Consider the following 22,108-nt stretch of genomic DNA (forward strand, 5'->3'; position numbering starts at 1 on the left):
AAAAGGATCCCTTCTTTTATTTATTTATTTTCCTGATCCTGTTTGTAAAGATAGAACCAGGGGGTGAGTCGCTTCCTGGATTGGAGGGTTCTGATTTATCACAAACACAGCTGGCATGGCCAGAGCTTTTCCCCGGGAAGGGCTGAGTCTGAGAATAAAAGGTGAGTCCAGGGTGGAGAGACTCTGTGGAAATCTGTGTCTAAGTCAGCCTCACTTTAGCACAGATTTACTGGGAGTTCATTCCAAAGTCCTGGTGGGGTTTCTCTCTTGCATCATTAAGCAGATGCTGTAGGATTACTCAGGATTCCACAACTCATTGACCTCCGCAGATTAGACATCTGAGAATCACATCAAGTATTTGGGAGAAGAAATCAAGGACAACAGGTGCTGACATGAGACACAACACCCTGAGCCATCTGGGGGTTTATTCAAGGGACCACGTAAGGGAAGAATCAGGCCATACTGCAGTACACACCTTGAAGAATCCCTGGAAGTTTTATTAATAGAGTAGCTATTTTTGTTAACTTTAACTTTTCGAGTTTCACGCCATTTTTTTCTGACGCTTCACTGTCTTTATAAGTCTGACCTCTTTGAATTCATGCTTTTCCTGGTCGAATAATATGCATGTAAATTCTGTGCACTAGATTGTATCTCTTAGTTCATAAATGAAGCAAAACAGAGCAACAGAAAACAACAGAAGCATGAGCAGGAGGCAGCCGGGAGATGAGGGGTGATTTCCAATCCCCTCAGCACTCGGACGGCTGTTTGTCAGTCATCTCCTCCTTCATCAGACGTTTTTGAAGTGTCAGCTTTCAAGATTAAGTACTAATTTTAAAGTTCTTCTCTTCCAAAGGCAGTGTCAAGAGAACGAGAAGACAAGCCGCAGGTTAAGAGAAAATATTAGAAAAGACATAACTGATAAAGGACAGTAATCTGAAACATTAAAAAAAAACTCTTAAAACTCAACAATAAGAAGACAAACAACCCAACTAAAAATGGGCCAAAGACCTTAACTGACACCTCAGCAAACAAGACCTACTGATGGCAAATAAGCCTATGAAAATATGCTCCACATCATATGTCATCAGGGAAATGCAAGTTAAAACAATAATGAGATTCCACTATACACTTATTAGAATGGCCAAAATCCAGATCACTGACAACACCAAACACTGGCGAGGGTGTGGAGCAACAGGAACTCTTACTTATTGCTGGTGGGAATGCAAAGTGATACAGCCACTTTGGAAGACAGTTTGGGTTTCTTACAAAAATAAACATACTCTTACCATACAATCCAGCAATCATGCTCCTTAATATTTACCCAAAGGAGTTAACAACTTATATCCACACAAAAACCTGCACAGGAATGAATATAGCAGCTTTATTCATAGTTGCCAAAACTTGGAAGCAACCCGGATGTCCCTCAGTATGTGAATGGATAAACTGTGGTCCATCGAGACGATGGAATATTATTCATCACTGAAGAGAAATGAGCTATCAAACCATTAAAAAACATAGAAACTTAAATGCATTTACTAAATGAAAAAAGCCAATCTGAAATGGTTATATACTGTGTGATTCCAACTGTATGACACTGTGGAAGAGGCGAAACTATGGAGACAGGAAAACGATCAGGGGTTGCCAGGGGCTGGCAGGCAGGAGGAGGGATGAATAAGTGGAGCACAGAGAAACTTTAGGGCTGTGAAAACACTCCGCAAGATATGGTGGTGGTGGATACGTGTCACTCATTGTACACCTGTCCAAACATACAGACCGTCTAACACCAGGAGGGAACCCTAATGTCACCTGCGGACTCTGGGTGAGATGACGTGTCCATGCAGGTTCATCAATGATAACAAATGCACCATCTGGTGGGGGTGGTGACAGCGGAGGGGGAGGGGTGGGCTGTGCATGGGTGCAGCAGTTGGTTTATGGGAAATCTCTGTACCTTCAGCCCAACTTTGCCATGAACCTAAACTGCTCTACAAAATAACGTCTACTAAAAAAATAAGCCCATTCCTATTTTTCAAGAAAAGGGAGGAAGGTAAGAAAAGTCAGAATCAATACTGAAGACTTTAAAACACATTCTAGCATTCTTTAAACTGCGCCATAGATATCTAAAGGACCTAGTATCTATTGTAAAACACCAAAAACCATTAATAAATGATAGGCATTTAACTTCTTCTCTCTCTCTTTTTGGCATAAGTTAGAGGATAATGAAGTACAGAAACAAAAAAAGTTTTGATAATTAAAAGCCTGCTGTTTTGAACTTACTCAATCTTTCATTTAACCAGAATGTACTGTGCCCAGTGGACAAAGTCTCAGCAGCTGTGGGGACTTTCTCCCCCATAATTAGCCCCCGGATTGGTATCTACTTAAAGGTATGAAGTATTTCACCCATCTCTGTACTGACAGTGTGCAGCACAGCATTTGGAACACAGTAGGTGCTTAATAAATATTAAATTAAGTTGAGTAGAAGGGTTTGGGGGGAATGGATATAGATGGTTCTCATACACCTAAGGCATCAAAGGCACAGTTAGGCCGTAACCCTGTGTGAAGATAAACTGAACCCAAATTTAAGGGCCTTCATTTGTAACCATTCTTTCAGTTGTGCTGTTTTTCCTTGTTGTATAGGGCAGTGAAAAGCAGTTTGATTAAAGGTGTGTAACCTTTTCCTACATCTTTGCAGCTGCGTTACCAAGTGGCGGACACCTACAGCTCAGCCTGTCCACTGCTGTCCACGTGCTCAGGGCTCCCGGCAGACACGTGGGCCGCACGTTTCCCTGTGAGACGTGAGGGGGAGGCTGAGTGAGTGACCCTGCTCATCACAGCCACGCGCATCACGATGCTCAGCAAGCATTTAGGGTTTGCCAAGGTGCCCCACGTGGAAGGCAGAGGGGCCACAGGTCATTTAGAAGCCAGCTTCCTGCCCTGGCTCACACATTCCAAGATGTCCCCTAACCCTAGTCACCCCGTTCCATGGCCCTGCCTAATACAATTATAATAATAACATATAACCTACAAGATGAACTTGTCAATGTCCAAGCTGACCAGACCCCCACGTTGTCAGGAGACCAGCAGGAGCTTTGGAACAAGAAACCAGGGGCATCTCTGTGAGATACTCCACCCCCCCCCAAACAGGACACGCCCGAAGCCCGCTTTCTGGGGACAGTGAGAACAGGGAACCTGGTGTCTCTGCTCTTCACAGCAAGACTTTCCAACATTGAAAAGGGAGTTTTAGAGGGAAGTGGAATTAGGAGGCTTTACTTTGTCTTTGAGCTTAAGCCAAGCACTCTGATATAGACATGTGCCAGACTCGACAGTTTGTAGCCAATTTCACATAACTGCTATTTAAAACTTGCCTGGATTCCCATTCTGCTATTGTTACATTTGAATACAGCTCCCTTGGGGCCCAGTGGGAAGGTGGGTGGTTGTCAGAGCAAGGGACCTCCATAAGTGTCTGCCTTTAATACCATATTATTACCAAAAAACCAAACCAAACCAAAACAACAAAAAACTCACCTTCACATGGAAGGACATGCGTCTTCAGTAAGAGAGATGTTTTAATGGAAAATATCTGAAGGAGATGTTTTAAGGAAAAGTTTTTGTATTTCTAGCTCAAACATCTAGAAATACAAAAACTACAAAGCAGCATTCCCTTGGAAATTTAGGTGTTAGTCCAGATCTATGTGTCCACTTTTAAAGAAGTGAATTTCTAAAACTTGAGATTTAAAAGCAATAAGAACTTCTCAAATACATCCATAAGGCTAGAAGCTTAAGGACCAAAGGTGTGGAATACATGTGGCAGAAATAAGTGAGTGCATAAAAGGAGAGAAAGACAAACGGAAGACGAGTAGTCTTTGAAGTAGAGAATCCCAGGGTTTTTTGACTGAATATCTGGCCAATAGCAAGAAAAAGGCCATGGAGCGATTTGCGCGTTATACTCAGAAATGTTTTCCCACCCCAACAACAAGCGCTTGCAGAAGCCCTGTCCCTGGAGGGGAAGCTTCCCCCTCTACGCACGCAGACAGGCTCCCTGGTGTTATGGTTCAGCCCTCACTAACCCGGAAGCTCTCCTACCTCGGCAGGTCGGCAGAGGGCTGCTCCACTGGCCGTTGCTCCGACACTGGGCCCGAGACGCGCCCTGCAGCAAGTAGCCGGCGTTGCACGTGAAGTTCACAACATCATTCAGGTTGAACTCGCTGCCGTTAGTGAAGCCATGGGCAGGGTTCCCTGGGTGGCCGCAGGTGATGGCTACGGAGGAAGACAGGTCCACATTAATAAGTCATCACTCTCACTTGGCATTCTTCATTAATACATATACAGGTATGTTAAATGTATGAATTAAGGGGTTGACAGCTAATCAGATATGTTACAGATTGTGTTTATATTTGGAAGGGAATATTGAGAGAAAGAATCATGGGCTGAACCCACAGGTTTGTATTATAATCGTGGAAAATAACTAGCGCCTGGCAAATGTACTTTCTTCATCACCATAATTATTATTTCTTACATCATGATAGAATATCAGGTAATTTTAAAATAAAGCAGTGAAAAACAAGAGATGCTAAATTTTTGTATTAATCATGAGTTCTGAATATTTTCCCCTGAGAACACACCAGCTAATTTTGTGGAACTCTCATCTTGAAACATTATAGGGAATTGGATGATAATTTAAATCGTGTATGTATAAATTAATCCAATATCAATTTAAACATTATGAAATTAGCAAAAATAAGAGTACATGCTCAAATCATATTTTCTTTGACATTCCCTATTGTATGGTCCTTTGGAAGATAGCCAACCCTCATTATGTCATGTCCACAATAACAGCAATAAAAATCATGAACATATCCTTCACTGGCCCTTTCAAAAGAAACACATTACAGTTGTAAAACTGGTGTTTTCCTTCTCATTTATCTTGTCAACAATTTTTTCTTCTAAGCAAAGCTTTCACCCTTGAACTGTGTACAGTTACCACAGCACTATCCCAGAGAACACCTGCCACTGTCCTAAACTTACATCAACAATCCCCTTGTTTAGGAAAATAAAGAACATGTTAGGAAAAAAAATTGGTTTAAAAGGAAATTTGCATAAGGGTACAATCTCTTCTAAAAATAGGAGTCAGCAGTCGTCTCTCAACTTATAAAGTTTGAGGACAATGGTTACATACAATTTCACCTCTTTATTAAAGGGAGGACCGCGTACAAACTCTCTGCGTTCTTGATGAAGCAATGACAAGAACACAAAACAACACAGAAGCTTGGGGGGTGGCTACCGTGGGGCCCCTGCAAAGCCAACCTGCAGACTCGGGCCCAGCACCTCTATCCTCCTCTGGTGGGACGCTGTTTCCACCTCGTCGTCCTGGGACAACGCTGGGGGAATGAATGCCTGACCTCCCTCATCCTGGGACCCATCTGAGATGAGCTGGTGAGCAAACTCAATGTGGCGGGAGCCTGCAGGAGGCATCGGAAGGACATGGAACGGGAGGAGGACCAGAGACGGAAGGGGAGGAGCGCCCACGTTCTCTCTCTTCCGACAGCTCTCCATCCTTTCTCTGAGCTTAAACGTGTCTGTGTTATGACCTAATGACAAAAGAAAACACCACGAAGGGAAGCACCCGCTGAGTTAGTTCACAGGCTGTACTTACGGACACAGACTGGGGTGTGTCCGGACCACTTGTGGTCTTGCAAGCATATCCGGACGGAAGTCCCCACGAGCCGGAAACCGGGGTTGCACTGATACACCACGGTGTCCCTGTAACTGAAGCCGTCGCCGCTGATGTGACCGTTCACGATGGGATCCGGAGAGCCGCAGTGGCCCGCTGAAAAGCAAGCAAAGCCGACAAAAACACGCTGGAGAGCCTGTCTTCTGTAAAAGTACCACGTTCGTGGAGAAACAACAGAGTCCTATGGTACGGCACAGGGAACTCTATTCAACGTCCTGGGATAAACCAGAATGAAAAAGAATATACAAAAGGATATATATGTATATGTATATCCGGGTCACTATGCTGTACAGGAAAAATTAACACACCACTGTAAATCAAGTATACTCCAATAAAAAAATCTAAAATAATAAAAGTACTACATTCAAAATTAGTTTATCTTTATTGTCAAGTGACTGACAGCATTGAATGCAAACATTATTGGAATATTTTCCATTTATTTATTTTTTATTTGATAGAGTTTTCTTCAACTCATTAGTTTTTCTCAACAATTGTGGGTAACATAAGTAATAGTTCAAATATAAAATTGTTAAAAGGTAATTCCCCAGTTATAGTTTCTCCATTTACTTCTTTTACTTATTTTTCTTACTGATATTTTATGTTATTTATCTATTTATTCTATTTCCAAATAAAAGCCAAAAGAAAGGAAGAGACACTTAGAATTCATATAAGTTCTGTAACCCTATTGAAAATGGGTAGCAAAGAAAAGGATGGAAGGATCTCCAGTGAGAGACTAGATTCCTGAACTATCTGTGAAATTCCAAAGGAAGGATTGATATCAGAAAATAAGTTCAATTTCAGAAAATGTCCATTTGAGTTATGTCTGAACTGATGTCTAGGGGAAACTGTCGCATCCTCAGTTGAACACAGAAGCCCAGAGCTCAGGGGAGGGACACCCTGCAGACACAGCAGATTTAGGAAAAGCTAGATTACAGATGGAGGCTGAACCCAACAGGTGGCTGAGCTCGCCCGTGAAGAGTATGTACAGCAAGGAAAGAAAGGGCCCCCAAACGAAACTGGGGTGAACATCAGTACTTAAGGGGAGGAAAACAGTACTGATGTGAGGACTCTGATATGTAAGGAGGTCGCTGGCAAACAGGGTGTCAGGTAAGCTTCAGAACCAGAGGGCTTCCAAGTGGGGAAGGAAGCTAAAGGAATTTTCAGTCCTTCTCGAGTTGAAGGCTGGGGAGTGACAAAGGTTCTTTGCCTGACAAAGCTTTAATCCGGGTCCTGACACTCCTCCCAGGCCCTGCGCACCTCCTTGTAAAAGCCGACTTCAGCAAGCACCCTGCTGAGTCAGCCTATGAGAACCCTCCAGCCTCAACATCTGAGCCAGTTTCTCACCGCACCTGCCACTGGTAGGTGGGTTCAGCCAGAACCCCTCCAAGCCCTGAGGTTCCCTCTCAGGAATGTCCCACCCGTGCCCCCTCCCTGCCCCTTGGCTGTGACCCCCGCTGGCCAACACGGCATCTGGAGTTGAGCCATATCTTTGTGAAATCCCATCACCCTGGTCCCTACAACCAATCGCTAGGGTACTAAAAAAAGTCTGCCTCATTATCGTTAAGGAGCGTCATGAATATTTTTTCTCTGTAACAGTAGGAAGGTGCTGTGTGGTCCAGGAAAAACTATGAAAGGCGGGATTCCCTTCTTCTCTTTCACTCTCCTTCCACTTTCTTTCCTTCCTCTCCTTCCGTCCTCCTCTCTGTCCCTCCCCCCTCCTCACGTCCATGGAAAGAGTATCTTGTTAACTCAACAAACTATGGAGCATTAGGAGTAACTGACATGAAAAGGATGGATAGACAAGGAGAGTTCCTAAATTGTCCACCAAAACTCGCTCCTTAGGCTGGAGCGGCTGCAGAGCGTTCTGGAGTGGACTTCCCCTGGCCACTACCCTCCGAGTAGAGCACCCAGCTGCCAGTGTTTTACTCAGAGTACAGCAACCCCTAAGCTGAGAGCATGGCCAAACTACTGTCATATGACACTCAGGGCTAATGCCACCATTCTGGAAGAATTCAGAACAGTACTCTCTATTTCTGTTTAAGGCAATGCAGCTGCATTGTGTTATCCTAGGTTTGAACCAGATCTGTTATCGGCAAGATGACCTTGCAGAGGACAGAGGGAGAAAACCGAATCGGTGGCAGGTATCCCTCTTTGAGCAGAATCTCTGCGCTAACATTTGTAAGAGGTCGGGTCAAGTTGTGCTCGATTCGCTTGATCTTTTGTCACCTCTGCAGCTTTTCCACTCAGCCAGATCCAGATCAATAAACCTGATTCTGACCAGAAGCCAGATCGCCTCCCCCCACACCAGGCGTGAAACAAGCAGGGAACTGGGAGGAGGCTGAATGTTCTCCGGGGGCTGAAGGGAGAGCTTCTGAGGCTGTTATCCTGGAACACGGATGCGGGCTCCTTCCCAGAGGCCGGGCTTTGCGCGGCGATCTCCGTCGGGTCGAGACGTGGAGCCCCCCTTGCATCCCCGAGACAAGAAAGGAGCCAGAGCCGCCACGCACGGGCTTACTGCAGGGATCCAGCCACTTCCGAGGTGAGAAGGAAAAGATGTAATTTCTAGAAGCACTCACCAAAATAACACACTCCAATCCTCAGAGACAGGGCGGGCCACCTGATTCCTGGCTGCTACTCTAGAGAATGTCAAGCACTTTGGGGGTACTCTGAACCTGATCAGCACCCCAAGAGGAGGGACCCGGGCTCAGGGTAACCGAGATGCTGAAAGGGATACATTGCGACAGAAAGTCCCCAACCCTCTCCGTGATCTGCACAGCTGCACTCTTGACTTGGACAAACACGACTGGCTAGGCTCACTTTTAAACCTCAATCATATTTTTTCCATCTAAGTTTTCAGTAGGACACATGCTTCAAGGCTGCATTCTCTGTTGAAAGCCTGGCAAATAAGCACTCCTAACGGCAAGGAGATATCTGTACACTCCAGAAACCAGATGGCAAGGCTGACAGGCTTGTGTGGAAATAAAGACTTCCAACAGCAACTCTTCTTTGACATGTAGTCACTTCAGTTCTGGGAGGAACTGGCCTTAAAGACCTAAAGAAAATCGGGGATGTCTTTCAAACACACTCCCTTTCAGCTCAGTGCCTGAAGGAAGAAGAATTGACAGGACCACCTCGAACTTCACTTCCTATTTTATCCTCTTCAGTTTATGACCTTACATATTTCATGTGCTATATCTCCATAATTTGGGGTGCATTTAATTATTACTATTCCACTGAGTATAAAAAGCAGTAAAGAAGGATAAGTAACTCTATTAACTGGAAAAAAAAAAAAAAAAGAATTGGGATGAGGGCAGTCCTGCACATTTCAAAACAAAATATCAACTAAATAAAATAATGTGATTATCCAGTAGATCCGACACTGTGATGCCAGGCCCCTAGGTTTTGTGTTTGTGCTTTTGTTTGCTTGTTTCCTTTTCATTAGCATTTGGCTTCAGCTTAAACAAAGATCACTAAATGTTTTTTACAGGCAATTCTGCAGCCAGTGTCATCACACCTAGGAAATCAAGGAAGCCAAATTTCCTGACAAATGGTTCCATTAAAGTGCGGACAGAAAATCTAAGTGAAAAGCATGTGGCCTATTTTATTTTTACATCAATCCTACTCGTGAATTTAGTAATCTGCCACTAATCAGAGCCTGAGAGCTCTGGTTAGCAAGGAGCTAAAGAATTAGGTAGGATGCTGTAAAACTGTAACTGCATATGATTTTTAATTCAGTGGACAGATTGATTGATAGATATAGAGATATATCCTAAAGGAACTGCTGAATTTTCTTTTAGTTAAGTATGAATAACCAATTCTACTACTTCCAAATTCCTAGAACTTTACATTTTAATTCTGCATTTTCTCCCTGCTGAGGACAGGCATTACTATGGAATGGGTAATTCTCCAACTGCTTAAAATTGTTCTTGAGAGAATCAGTAGCAGAATCAAGAATTCCATGCCAGGGTGGGTATTTTCCAGTTCTAGTTCGGTGACTCTCTTTATTTCACACACTATATACCATTAAAAAATATCCTTCAAATTGGCCTGTTAAGACGAATTGAACAATGGAATAGGAATTCCATGAAATTTCAGAAAAATTAAGATTTCATACCTGTGAGTGGGTCACAAGAGTCTGCAGGTTTCACCTCATTTGCAAAATGACTCCTCTGTGAAGATCACTGGCCTTTAAGTTTATGCTACTTTAGATATAACGAAAGCTGTACTGTTTTAATTTACTATATTTTAGTTATTATGCTTTAGTTAGATGTCCCAAATAGAAAAGAGAATCTCTTTTAACAATCTTTCTCGAAAATTGAGTTAGGAGGAATAAAATCTACCAAACTTCGCTAAAACACAGAGTGGTGGCCAGGTTGAATGAATGCCAGTCGCCTCTCACAGGGAGAAGTCGCCTTGGGGCTGCCATGAGCCAAACCCAGGGAGAAAGAGGGACGGGCAAGGGGATTCTCAGTTTCCTCCTGGGTCGAGGGTTTCCCGCAAACTCGTTCCGCGTGGGAACTGGAGAAGGCAGACGGCGGCCCAGTCGTGTGGGAGCCCAGCTCACGGTCTGAAGTGCAGAGAAGCCGCCAGCCCGCGGCCCTGACATCACGCAGCCCAGGCCAGCACACGGGACAGGGGGACCGGCACTTGCCGCGAGTAATGCGTTTATCCCCCAGGGCAGGGCCTCAGCTGACCAGCCTCTCCAAGCAGTGGTTCTAGAAGGCTACTGTCCAGAGTCTACACGCACATGTTTTAGTGTGTGTCGTACAACGATTCTGAGTAGCAGAGTGAATATTCTGAAAACTGCGCCCTGGATGAATGGAATCCCTTGCGTCCTCTGCCCTCACACCTGCCCTCGCATCCCTGCTGTCTGGGAGTCACGTGCACGTACACTGTAGAGATGGAGTCCCACCCACGGGCAGGGTTTTGCAGCAGCTAGCTGAGCTCTCTGGACTGCGCGTCACTGTTTCTGATGCTGCAGTGATCACGGTCTGCAACCTAACAAACCGCACTGACTTTCAGTGGTGACTTTGCTGAGTGACAGACACAGAGTGTCAGATGTCAGTTAGCAGATGTGCCTAAACTCACGACAAAGGCAGAGTCTGAATGCTTCTTTCAAGTATTGAATACTTTCAGGCAACGTGTGTTAGAGTCTCTTACAATTACCTAGACTCGTGCAATTTCAGAAGCGAATTCTGTGATTTGGGAATTTAATACAGTTCCACTGGTGCCCTGGAAACCTGCTCCTCCAGGGGACCTGCGGGGCGCGCGGCTCCCAGGTTACAGGAGTTCCCCGTGCTGGGCATCCTCGCTGCGGGCTCTGTGCGTCAACAGGAACTGAATAGCTGGATCTCTCTCCTGCCCTAAGGCCACACTCTCTCACACTCACACATACACACAAACACGTCGCCCCCCCCACCCCAGAATTCCCTATTTTAAGGTCACCTTCTTTTCACTGTGCCAGTTTGTGTCAGTACAAATACTAAATATTGGTTTGGGGATTAGAACTGAATACATTTATACATTTTTAGAAAATCTACAAACCAAATATTCAACCTTCATGTTTGCTTTGTTATTATTGGTACTTATTGCTGAAAATAATAAGTGTTGTAAGTACGCTGTACCTGCAAGAGAATTAGAAATGCAATCTGCTTCATTCTGCCCATTCCAGTGATAACTCCAGCTTGGGGCTAAAGGCAGGGGTATTTGGCAGGGAATTCTAAAGCCAATAGCAAACACCGTTTGACTATTAACAAATGGTCATGAAATGTCAGATGGATCAGATCCTCTTATGTACAGGGAACACGTTTAAGAGCATTACACGTCGGTGGATGGTATTTAAATCTCCAGATCTGTGCATACTAAAGGAACATATTTGAGTTCTCACAAATGAGACTTTTTCTTTTTCTCCACGAGCAATTTTGAGCGGTAATGTTGAGCAACTTTGTGGAAGTCCGAGAACATGTAGTATTGTAGAAAGCACGTGAATCTTTGCAGGGATTGGCCAGTGGGGTGTGATGATCTGTACAACACTCTGTGCCCTTAGTAACACCAACGACCAGGGCCCATCCCTTCGCCACAAAATACATTTGTATCACATCTCTGTTTGACACACCCTGGTCAACGGCAATTATTTTAAACCATATTTGATACGAAAATTTCAGGCCAGTACCATGATTTGGGTAGTCTCTGGGCTTTCAGAAATCTCTCATCTGCCTTTTTATTAATGTAGTTCCTCAATGTACCACACTTTTTACCTCTATCACTTTGCACACACACTGCCCTTTTGCATAACACTTCTTTCACATTCTTGTCTGCCTGTAAAATGTCATATAACTTAATCCAAATCCACCCTGTGTTTGCAGTCTTCACAAACCCTAAAGGAATTACTGCCCATTAATACTCAACGCAAACATCTCCCTTATTTTAGGTTTCCCTGCAGAAGGAGACTCTATCTCCAGGACCATCCGTTTACAATACCTACATGGTGAGGGTTGTTTTGTTTTGAATTCAGCAGACAGAAGTAGAATTTTTCTTACCTATTTATCTCCACTCTGAGACTGTGAGTTCTAAGAGCAGTGTCATGGCCTCTGCACCAGCATTAGCCCCTGCCTGATCTAGAGGGGGCGTTCGTGAAAGGACGTGAATTCCTTCCACAATCGCGTTGCCATATTAGCACCGTCCCTCAGCATCACGTGACCACAAAGAGCACCAACCCGGATCGTGCTTGGTCCAGGCGAGCCATCAGGACCTCCTGCCCCACAGTTCTGCACCTATGCAGCTGCTACTTGTTCCGTGGTTCTCATTTCTGGGATGCTCTAGTCTACTGCTGTGTGTTGGAGTGCCCTCTTCATCAAAGTGGCTCCCTCCCTGGGTATGGGGAGGATTCTGCGTGGACCTCTCTCCTGACGTTCATCAATCTCAACTTTTTATTAAAGATACTTGGTTTTTATCTTATTTATTCCTTTGATGATAATTTCCTTAAAAGAAAAAAGAACCACCTATTTACCTTTACATCCTGTGCAATATTTCTTGAGGAATTAAATGAATATCACTAGATAATATTCAGAAATAGAGACAGAAGCACTTGTGGCTGGGAGGAATATTGTGACATTTATCTACGAGCCACTGATAATGCAGATGTAAAATGTGAAGATTAGCACTGAGTGTTTCCAAATATTTTACCTTCCCTGACTACCATACAGACTAAGTTTTATACTGCAGATCACTTTTATACCAAGATCAAGGAGGGAGGGGTTAATCTTTCTGCTCTAATATCATCTTTTTGCTGCAATATAAGCATTGTCATAATCACTTGTTTTATTAAAAATTTGTACATGGATCTATCATCAAATGCAAGGCATTTGAATACTTTCCAGTTTTATTCCCTAACAACTATGAAAAAACATGGTCTAATGATATCATTTTGAATCATGTCATTTAGCTATTTTAGCCACATGAATGTCACCATGATATCATATTTACAAAGGAATTCGTCTCCTCATAGGTCATTACAGCAAATGCAAACTTACTTCAGATAATAGCAAAATAATCTAATGAAAAAAAGATAATGTTCTTTAGGTGGGAAATGTCTCAATCTTTCACCGACGTCTTGAGTAAACAGATTAGAGGTAACAGAGTGAAAGACATGATGGGTTATTATGTGTTGAAAATGTCTAAATGATATAAATGGTATTAAAAGATTAATGTAGCTTTCTATGACAGGAGACCTGGATTACAAACGTACAACCTCGTGTAGTCGGTGCGCTCTCTGTCGGGTTCAACGCAAACTACTGCAGGGAAGATAAACAGAAGAAAATAACTAAGGGAGCATGGGGACAGTAAAACTTCCCTGATGGACTGTACGTTACCTGATATGCAGATACGGGGGGTGAACCTTCTCAGTGCTTAATTCTCCAGCCCAGGGAGATTTGTAGCATTGCACAGCACAGATGGTAAATCAGAACAAGTCCGGGACAATTCACAGCACCCTGCGAGAGCCCAGGTGTAAAGCAGGGATGATGGCGTTGATTAAGTGTGGCTAACCCTTTATTAAAATGTACTCTGATATACATAATGTATTACTTTGCCTAAATTTTAGGTATAATGATGGTTGCACACAGGGTTGCCCAGCTTTCCTTATTCTATCTTTTCTCAAAGGTTCTAGCTTAGAATTCAGACTAGGTACCCACAAACACAGCATAGATTAGGTTCTCGAATGTTAGACAAAGAAAATCACCCGTCATCTCCTTAAATCCAGCTCTCCTACCATTAACAATCACAAGACTCTCACTGTGGCAGCGTCTGTGCATATGCTTGGCCATTTCCGCTGCAATGATCATCAAGGAATCTGGCATATTCTTCCCTGACGGAAACCACTGGAAATAACCATCGTACCACAACTGGAAATAAGCGATCCCTGCTCCACATGAAATAGAAGGAAAACCTCAGGCAAAAGCGTTTTTTGTTCTAGTAACCCTAAAAATAAGCAAGATACCTCACGCACAACTTGAAAAATGTTTTTGCCAAAGTATTTTGCATTGTGATGGAGAAAGCATGGTGGGTACAGAATCAACAAAGCTCAGAGTCTAATGGAGCCCCAGACAAAAACCTGCCAGGTGGCCAACCACCTTCTATAGGAAGTCTTCATTGCATTTCTGGACAGATTCCACATGTTAAAAAATAAATAAGGGAAAATATTTCTTATATTGGGTCTGAAAACTATTTTTCTGTACATAGCATCTGCTATTTCAAACCAATGAATGGAGTTGTTTCACTAATGTCATTAGCAACCCTGGTCCTTGCCCTTGGCAGATGTGTTTAATTAATTTTATTTTTGTTTCTTTTTCTTTTCTTCTTTTTCCCACCAATTATTTTAACTATTTGAAAATAGCTATTAATTACTCCCTAACTTTTCTCTTGGCCAAACTTAGGATCGCAAGTTTTCCAAACATTCCTCCAGTGTCATGGTTACCAGATCCTTCACCACATACACATTTCAGTTCCTCAACAGCCCACATAAACTATCTCACAGAACTGAAATCATCACCCCAGATATGGCCCACCCAGGCTCACGGAACGAGATGGAGACTAGTCACAAAACAATATCAGTGTCAGAGGCATCTCTTCGCACAAACGAGCCTTCCATTGTCCAAAACACCCAGTCCTTCTGTGTGTGCTATGATTTCATAATTTTCTCCTCACCATGTACATTGACAGTTATTTTGTTTTTTACTCTGAGTAAAATTTTACACTATTTCCATTATTTTCCTATGTCTAATGAAATCTATTTGGCCTACCATTCGATTTGAAGATTTCCTGAATCTGTCATCACATATTTATTCTCACTCTTTCAGCTAGCAGTGTTATGCCCTCATCCAGGAGCTAAACAAACGTTTTGGAAAGGACTAGAGTAAGGAGAGAGAAACATACACCTGGAAACCTCCTTCCCAAATCACAGCAATCCACTGAACATCATTCATGTACTGTCTCTCAGGGAATCTTTAAAAGACTTAACCTAAGGTCCACATTACTCTTTCTTAATTGTAAGAGTTATGATGGAAAACCTTGACATAACATCTTGCCGAAAATTCAGAAACACCATTTCTGAAGACTATTTCTAAACACCCATCTAAAAGTAACATCAAACAAAGATGGATCCAGACTAGCATGTTATTTTTGTGAACCTATGTTAGCTCTTCATAAATATACATCACACAAGAACTTACAAATAATAGATTTGATTATCTGCTCTGTGTATCATCAAGTTAACAAATCCATAGTTTCTGACAGCTAACTTCTTTCCCTTGAGTGTGAAAAGTCACACCAAATAGTTGTCTAATGCTAGAGTACTTCCCTTTAATGACATCCCCCAGGAGCCAGTGACTCGGCCATCTTCTCCCTGGTACCCGAAGCTTGCTTGGATGGGACCCTCCCGTCCAGGAGACTCAACTCTACTTGAAACTCTCAAGTTCTCTCTGATGGACTCCTTTCTCTTTCTCCTTCTCTTTCCAGTGTCTGATATAAAAGATTCTCTAACCTTCCTATTCACATCATAATTCTTCTTCACAGAAAAGACAGCGTGAGGAGGAAGCTGAGCCCTTCTGCATTCTTTCGTCCACTTCCTTTAACACCAACTCTGATGAGTGAACTTGGGTTTTATTTCGAACATCACCTATGCATGGGCCTTACATTTCATGGTCCTGAATACTTCTGTTGTTCCCAGCTCGTGGCAGATCTGTCCTTCAGGACATGGCCCTTCAAGTGTACTTCATTCTCTTAACTGGATTCATTGTAGAACATCTGGTGTAACTGTCTCTGTTTCCTTGGGTAATTTCCCATTTCCTCCACATTGGGGTGATTTGTTTCTTAAAATCAGAGTTTTCGGGGTTGTTTTGGTTTTTGAGGGTCCTGCCTCTTCTCTGTTAGAGTTGAAGTCATGGGATCATATGGACTATTTTTGGAAAGTATCTGAATTTTTGAAAAGTATCCCTAGCAATTACCTCCTTTGTCATTATAAGTCATTTTCCTTCCATGACTATATAGTTTATCCTCACAGGGTCTGCACGAGCCTGAAGGTTACCCAAGGTCATTTAGCTTGGTAGAAACCCAGACTTTTAAGACATTCAAAACCATGGAAACATACAAAGGAATAATTCAAATGACAAGAAATGGAAAGAAAATAATAGCGTGATTGGTAAGCAAGAGGCCCAGGAACCGTGCAGGATGAAGAACAAAATCATCCACGAAGAGCCACTTAGGTACTAAGCACCCTCTTGGTGCAGGTGTCTTGGGATGGGGAGTAGTCTAGCACGAAGACTCATTTCTCCTCCAGTTAACCAACAAATTCATCTTCATTGGTCAGAATTAGCATAGTAGTATAATGGCCTCTTTTATTATATCTCTTTTTTTGAGAGATAAATATATTGGTGAAGTAGCACAAAACTTAAAAACTACTTATATATCTCTACCCACCACCAGAGCCTCCCATCAAGCCTCTTAGATAGCCTCAACCACCAGAAGGCAGACAACAGAAGCAAGAAAAACTACAATCCTGCAGCCTGTGGACCAAAAACCACAGTTACAGAAAGACAGAGAAGATGAAAAGGCAGAGGGCTATGTACCAGATGAAGGAACAAGAAAAAACCCCAGAAAAACAACTAAATGAAGTGGAGATAGGCAACCTTCCAGAAAAAGAATTCAGAATAATGATAGTGAAGATGATCCAGGACCTCGGAATAAGAATGGAGGCAAAGATTGAGAAGATGCAAGAAATGATTAACAAAGACCTAGAAGAATTAAAGAACAAACAAACAGAGATGACCAATACAATAACTGAAATGAAAACTACACTAGAAGGAATCAATAGCAGAATAACTGAGGCAGAAGAACGGATAAGTGACCTGGAAGACAGAATGGTGGAATTCACTGCTGCAGAACAGAATAAAGAAAAAAGAATGAAAAGAAATGAAGACAGCCTAAGAGACCTCTGGGACAACATTAAACGCAACAACATTCGCATTATAGGGGTCCCAGAAGGAGAAGAGAGAGAGAAAGGACCAGAGAAAATATTTGAAGAGATTATAGTCGAAAACTTCCCTAACATGGGAAAGGAAATAGCCACCCAAGTCCAGGAAGCGCAGAGAGTCCCATACAGAATAAACCCAAGGAGAAACATGCCGAGACACATAGTAATCAAAGTGGCAAAAATTAAAGACAAAGAAAAATTACTGAAAGCAGCAAGGGAAAAACGACAAATAACATACAAGGGAACTCCCATAAGGTTAACAGCTGATTTCTCAGCAGAAACTCTGCAAGCCAGAAGGGAGTGGCATGAAATACTTAAAGTGATGAAAGGGAAGAACCTACAACCAAGATTACTCTACCCAGCAAGGATCTCATTTAGATTTGATGGAGAAATCAAAAGCTTTACAGACAAGCAAAAGCTAAGAGAATTCAGCACCACCAAACCAGCTCTACAACAAATGCTAAAGGAACTTCTCTAAGTGGGAAACACAAGAGAAGAAAAGGACCTACAAAAACAAACCCAAGACAATTAAGAAAATGGTCATAGGAACATACATATCGATAATTACCTTAAACGTGAATGGATTAAATGCCCCAACCAAAAGACATAGACTGGCTGAATGGATACAAAAACAAGACCCATATATATGCTGTCTACAAGAGACCCACTTCAGACCTAGGGACACATACAGACTGAAAGTGAGGGGATGGAAAAAGATATTCCATGCAAATGGAAATCAAAAGAAAGCTGGAGTAGCTATACTCATATCAGATAAAATAGACTTTAAAATAAAGAATGTTACAAGAGACAAGGAAGGACACTACATAATGATCCAGGGATCAATCCAAGAAGAAGATATAACAATTATAAATATATATGCACCCAACATAGGAGCACCTCAATACATAAGGCAACTGCTAACAGCTATAAAAGAGGAAATCGACAGTAACACAATAATAGTGGGGGACTATAACACCTCACTTACACCAATGGACAGATCATCCAAAATGAAAATAAATAAGGAAACAGAAGCTTTAAATGACACAATAGACCAGATAGATTTAATTGATATATATAGGACATTCCATCCAAAAACAGCAGATTACACGTTCTTCTCAAGTGCGCACGGAACATTCTCCAGGATAGATCACATCTTGGGTCACAAATCAAGCCTCAGTAAATTTAAGAAAATTGAAATCATATCAAGCATCTTTTCTGACCACAACACTATGAGATTAGAAATGAATTACAGGGAAAAAAACGTAAAAAAGACAAACACATGGAGGCTAAACAATACGTTACTAAATAACCAAGAGATCACTGAAGAAATCAAACAGGAAATAAAAAAATACCTAGAGACAAATGACAATGAAAACACGACGACCCAAAACCTATGGGATGCAGCAAAAGCGGTTCTAAGAGGGAAGTTTATAGCTATACAAGCCTACCTAAAGAAACAAGAAAAATCTCAAGTAAACAATCTAACTTTACACCTAAAGAAACTAGAGAAAGAAGAACAAACAAAACCCAAAGTTAGCAGAAGGAAAGAAATCATAAAGATCAGAGCAGAAATAAATGAAATAGAAACAAAGAAAACAATAGCAAAGATCAATAAAACTAAAAGTTGGTTCTTTGAGAAGATAAACAAAATTGATAAGCCATTAGCCAGACTCATCAAGAAAAAGAGGGAGAGGACTCAAATCAATAAAATCAGAAATGAAAAAGGAGAAGTTACAACAGACACCGCAGAAATACAAAACATCCTAAGAGACTACTACAAGCAGCTCTATGCCAATAAATTGGACAACCTGGAAGAAATGGACAAATTCTTAGAAAGGTATAACCTTCCAAGACTGAATCAGGAAGAAACAGAAAATATCAACAGACCAATCACAAGTAATGAAATTGAAACTGTGATTAAAAATCTTCCAACAAACAAAAGTCCAGGACCAGATGGCTTCACAGGTGAATTCTATCAAACATTTAGAGAAGAGCTAACACCCATCCTTCTCAAACTCTTCCAAAAAATTGCAGAGGAAGGAACTCTCCCAAACTCATTCTATGAGGCCACCATCACCCTGATACCAAAACCAGACAAAGACACTACAAAAAAAGAAAATTACAGACCAATACCACTGATGAATATAGATGCAAAAATCCTCAACAAAATACTAGCAAACAGAATCCAACAACACATTAAAAGGATCATACACCACGATCAAGTGGGATTTATCCCAGGGATGCAAGGATTCTTCAATATATGCAAATCAATCAATGTGATACACCATATTAACAAATTGAAGAAGAAAAACCATATGATCATCTCAATAGATGCAGAAAAAGCTTTTGACAAAATTCAACACCCATTTCTGATAAAAACTCTCCAGAAAGTGGGCATAGAGGGAACCTACCTCAACATAATAAAGGCCATATATGACAAACCCACAGCAAACATCATTCTCAATGGTGAAAAACTGAAAGCATTTCCTCTAAGATCAGGAACGAGACAAGGATGTCCACTCTCACCACTATTATTCAACATAGTTCTGGAAGTCCTAGCCACGGCAATCAGAGAAGAAAAAGAAATAAAAGGAATACAAATTGGAAAAGAAGAAGTAAAACTGTCACTGTTTGCGGATGACATGATACTATACATAGAGAATCCTAAAACTGCCACCAGAAAACTGCTAGAGCTGATTAATGAATATGGTAAAGTTGCAGGTTACAAAATTAATGCACAGAAATCTCTTGCATTCCTATACACTAATGATGAAAAATCTGAAAGAGAAATTATGGAAACACTCCCATTTACCATTGCAACAAAAAGAATAAAATACCTAGGAATAAACCTACCTAGGGAGACAAAAGACCTGTATGCAGAAAACTATAAGACACTGATGAAAGAAATTAAAGATGATACCAACAGATGGAGAGATATACCATGTTCTTGGATTGGAAGAATCAACATTGTGAAAATGAGTATACTACCCAAAGCAATCTACAGATTCAATGCAATCCCTATCAAATTACCAATGGCATTTTTTACGGAGCTAGAACAAATCATCTTAAAATTTGTATGGAGACACAAAAGACCCCGAATAGCCAAAGCAGTCTTGAGGCAAAAAAATGGAGCTGGAGGAATCAGACTCCCTGACTTCAGACTATACTACAAAGCTACAGTAATCAAGACAATATGGTACTGGCACAAAAACAGAAACATAGATCAATGGAACAAGATAGAAAGCCCAGAGATTAACCCACGCACCTATGGTCAACTAATCTATGACAAAGGAGGCAAAGATATACAATGGAGAAAAGACAGTCTCTTCAATAAGTGGTGCTGGGAAAACTGGACAGCCACATGTAAAAGAATGAAATTAGAATACTCCCTAACACCATACACAAAAATAAACTCAAAATGGATTAGAGACCTAAATATAAGACTGGACACTATAAAACTCTTAGAGGAAAACATAGGAAGAACACTCTTTGACATAAATCACAGCAAGATCTTTTTCGATCCACCTCCTAGAGTAATGGAAATAAAAACAAAAATAAACAAGTGGGACCTAATGAAACTTCAAAGCTTTTGCACAGCAAAGGAAACCATAAACAAGACGAAAAGACAACCCTCAGAATGGGAGAAAATATTTGCAAATGAATCAACGGACAAAGGATTAATCTCCAAAATATATAAACAGCTCATTCAGCTCAATATCAAAGAAACAAACACCCCAATCCAAAAATGGGCAGAAGACCTAAATAGACATTTCTCCAAAGAAGACATACAGACGGCCACGAAGCACATGAAAAGATGCTCAACATCACTAATTATTAGAGAAATGCAAATCAAAACTACAATGAGGTATCACCTCACTCCTGTTAGAATGGGCATCATCAGAAAATCTACAAACAACAAATGCTGGAGAGGGTGTGGAGAAAAGGGAACCCTCTTGCACTGTTGGTGGGAATGTAAATTGATACAGCCACTATGGAGAACAATATGGAGGTTCCTTAAAAAACTAAAAATAGAATTACCATATGACCCAGCAATCCCACTACTGGGCATATACCCAGAGAAAACCGTAATTCAAAAAGACACGTGCACCCGAATGTTCATTGCAGCACTATTTACAATAGCCAGGTCATGGAAGCAACCTAAATGCCCATCAACAGACGAATGGATAAAGAAGTTGTGGTACATATATACAATGGAATATTACTCAGCCATAAAAAGGAACGAAATTGAGTCATTTGTTGAGAAGTGGATGGATCTAGAGACTGTCATACAGAGTGAAGTAAGTCAGAAAGAGAAAAACAAATATCGTATATTAATGCATGTATGTGGAACCTAGAAAAATGGTACAGATGAGCCAGTTTGCAGGGCAGAAGTTGAGACACAGATGTAGAGAATGGACATATGGACACCAAGGGGGGAAAACTGCGATGAGGTGGGGATGGTGGTGTGCTGATTTGGGCGATTGGGATTGACATGTATACACTGATGTGTATAAAACTGATGCCTAATAAGAACCTGCAGTATAAAAAAACAAACAAAACAACTAATACTAAACTTTCATTGGGTTATTTGTATGGAAATATGTTAATATAAATGTTTCAGACATTACATGAAATTTCTAAAAATCTTATATGTGTATGGAAATATGTATGGAAATATGTTAATATAAATGTTTCAGACATTACATGAAATTTCTAAAAATCTTATATTTGTATTTGTATGGAAATATGTATGGAAATATGTTAATATAAAGGTTTCAGACATTACAGGAAACGTCTAAAAATCTTATATGTTCTGGTATAATGTTATAAGTAATAATCCTAGTTATTACTTT

The 22,108-nt window shown here is 41.4% G+C and overlaps 1 protein-coding gene across 1 annotated transcript in view; it reads right to left on the reverse strand.

The window, feature by feature from the left end:
• Nucleotides 1-22,108, reverse strand: part of CSMD1 (CUB and Sushi multiple domains 1) — a 1,828,277-nt gene that overhangs the window by 39,049 nt on the left and 1,767,120 nt on the right. The window contains exons 53-54 of the mRNA XM_057537433.1: nucleotides 5,651-5,824; nucleotides 4,081-4,254 (exon numbers count right to left, since the gene is read on the reverse strand). Coding sequence (XP_057393416.1) covers nucleotides 4,081-4,254; nucleotides 5,651-5,824 — 348 coding nt within the window. The remainder of the gene's footprint in view (nucleotides 1-4,080; nucleotides 4,255-5,650; nucleotides 5,825-22,108) is intronic.

Source organism: Balaenoptera acutorostrata, chromosome 21 (assembly GCF_949987535.1).
Source record: "Balaenoptera acutorostrata chromosome 21, mBalAcu1.1, whole genome shotgun sequence".
Lineage (NCBI taxonomy): Eukaryota > Metazoa > Chordata > Mammalia > Artiodactyla > Balaenopteridae > Balaenoptera > Balaenoptera acutorostrata.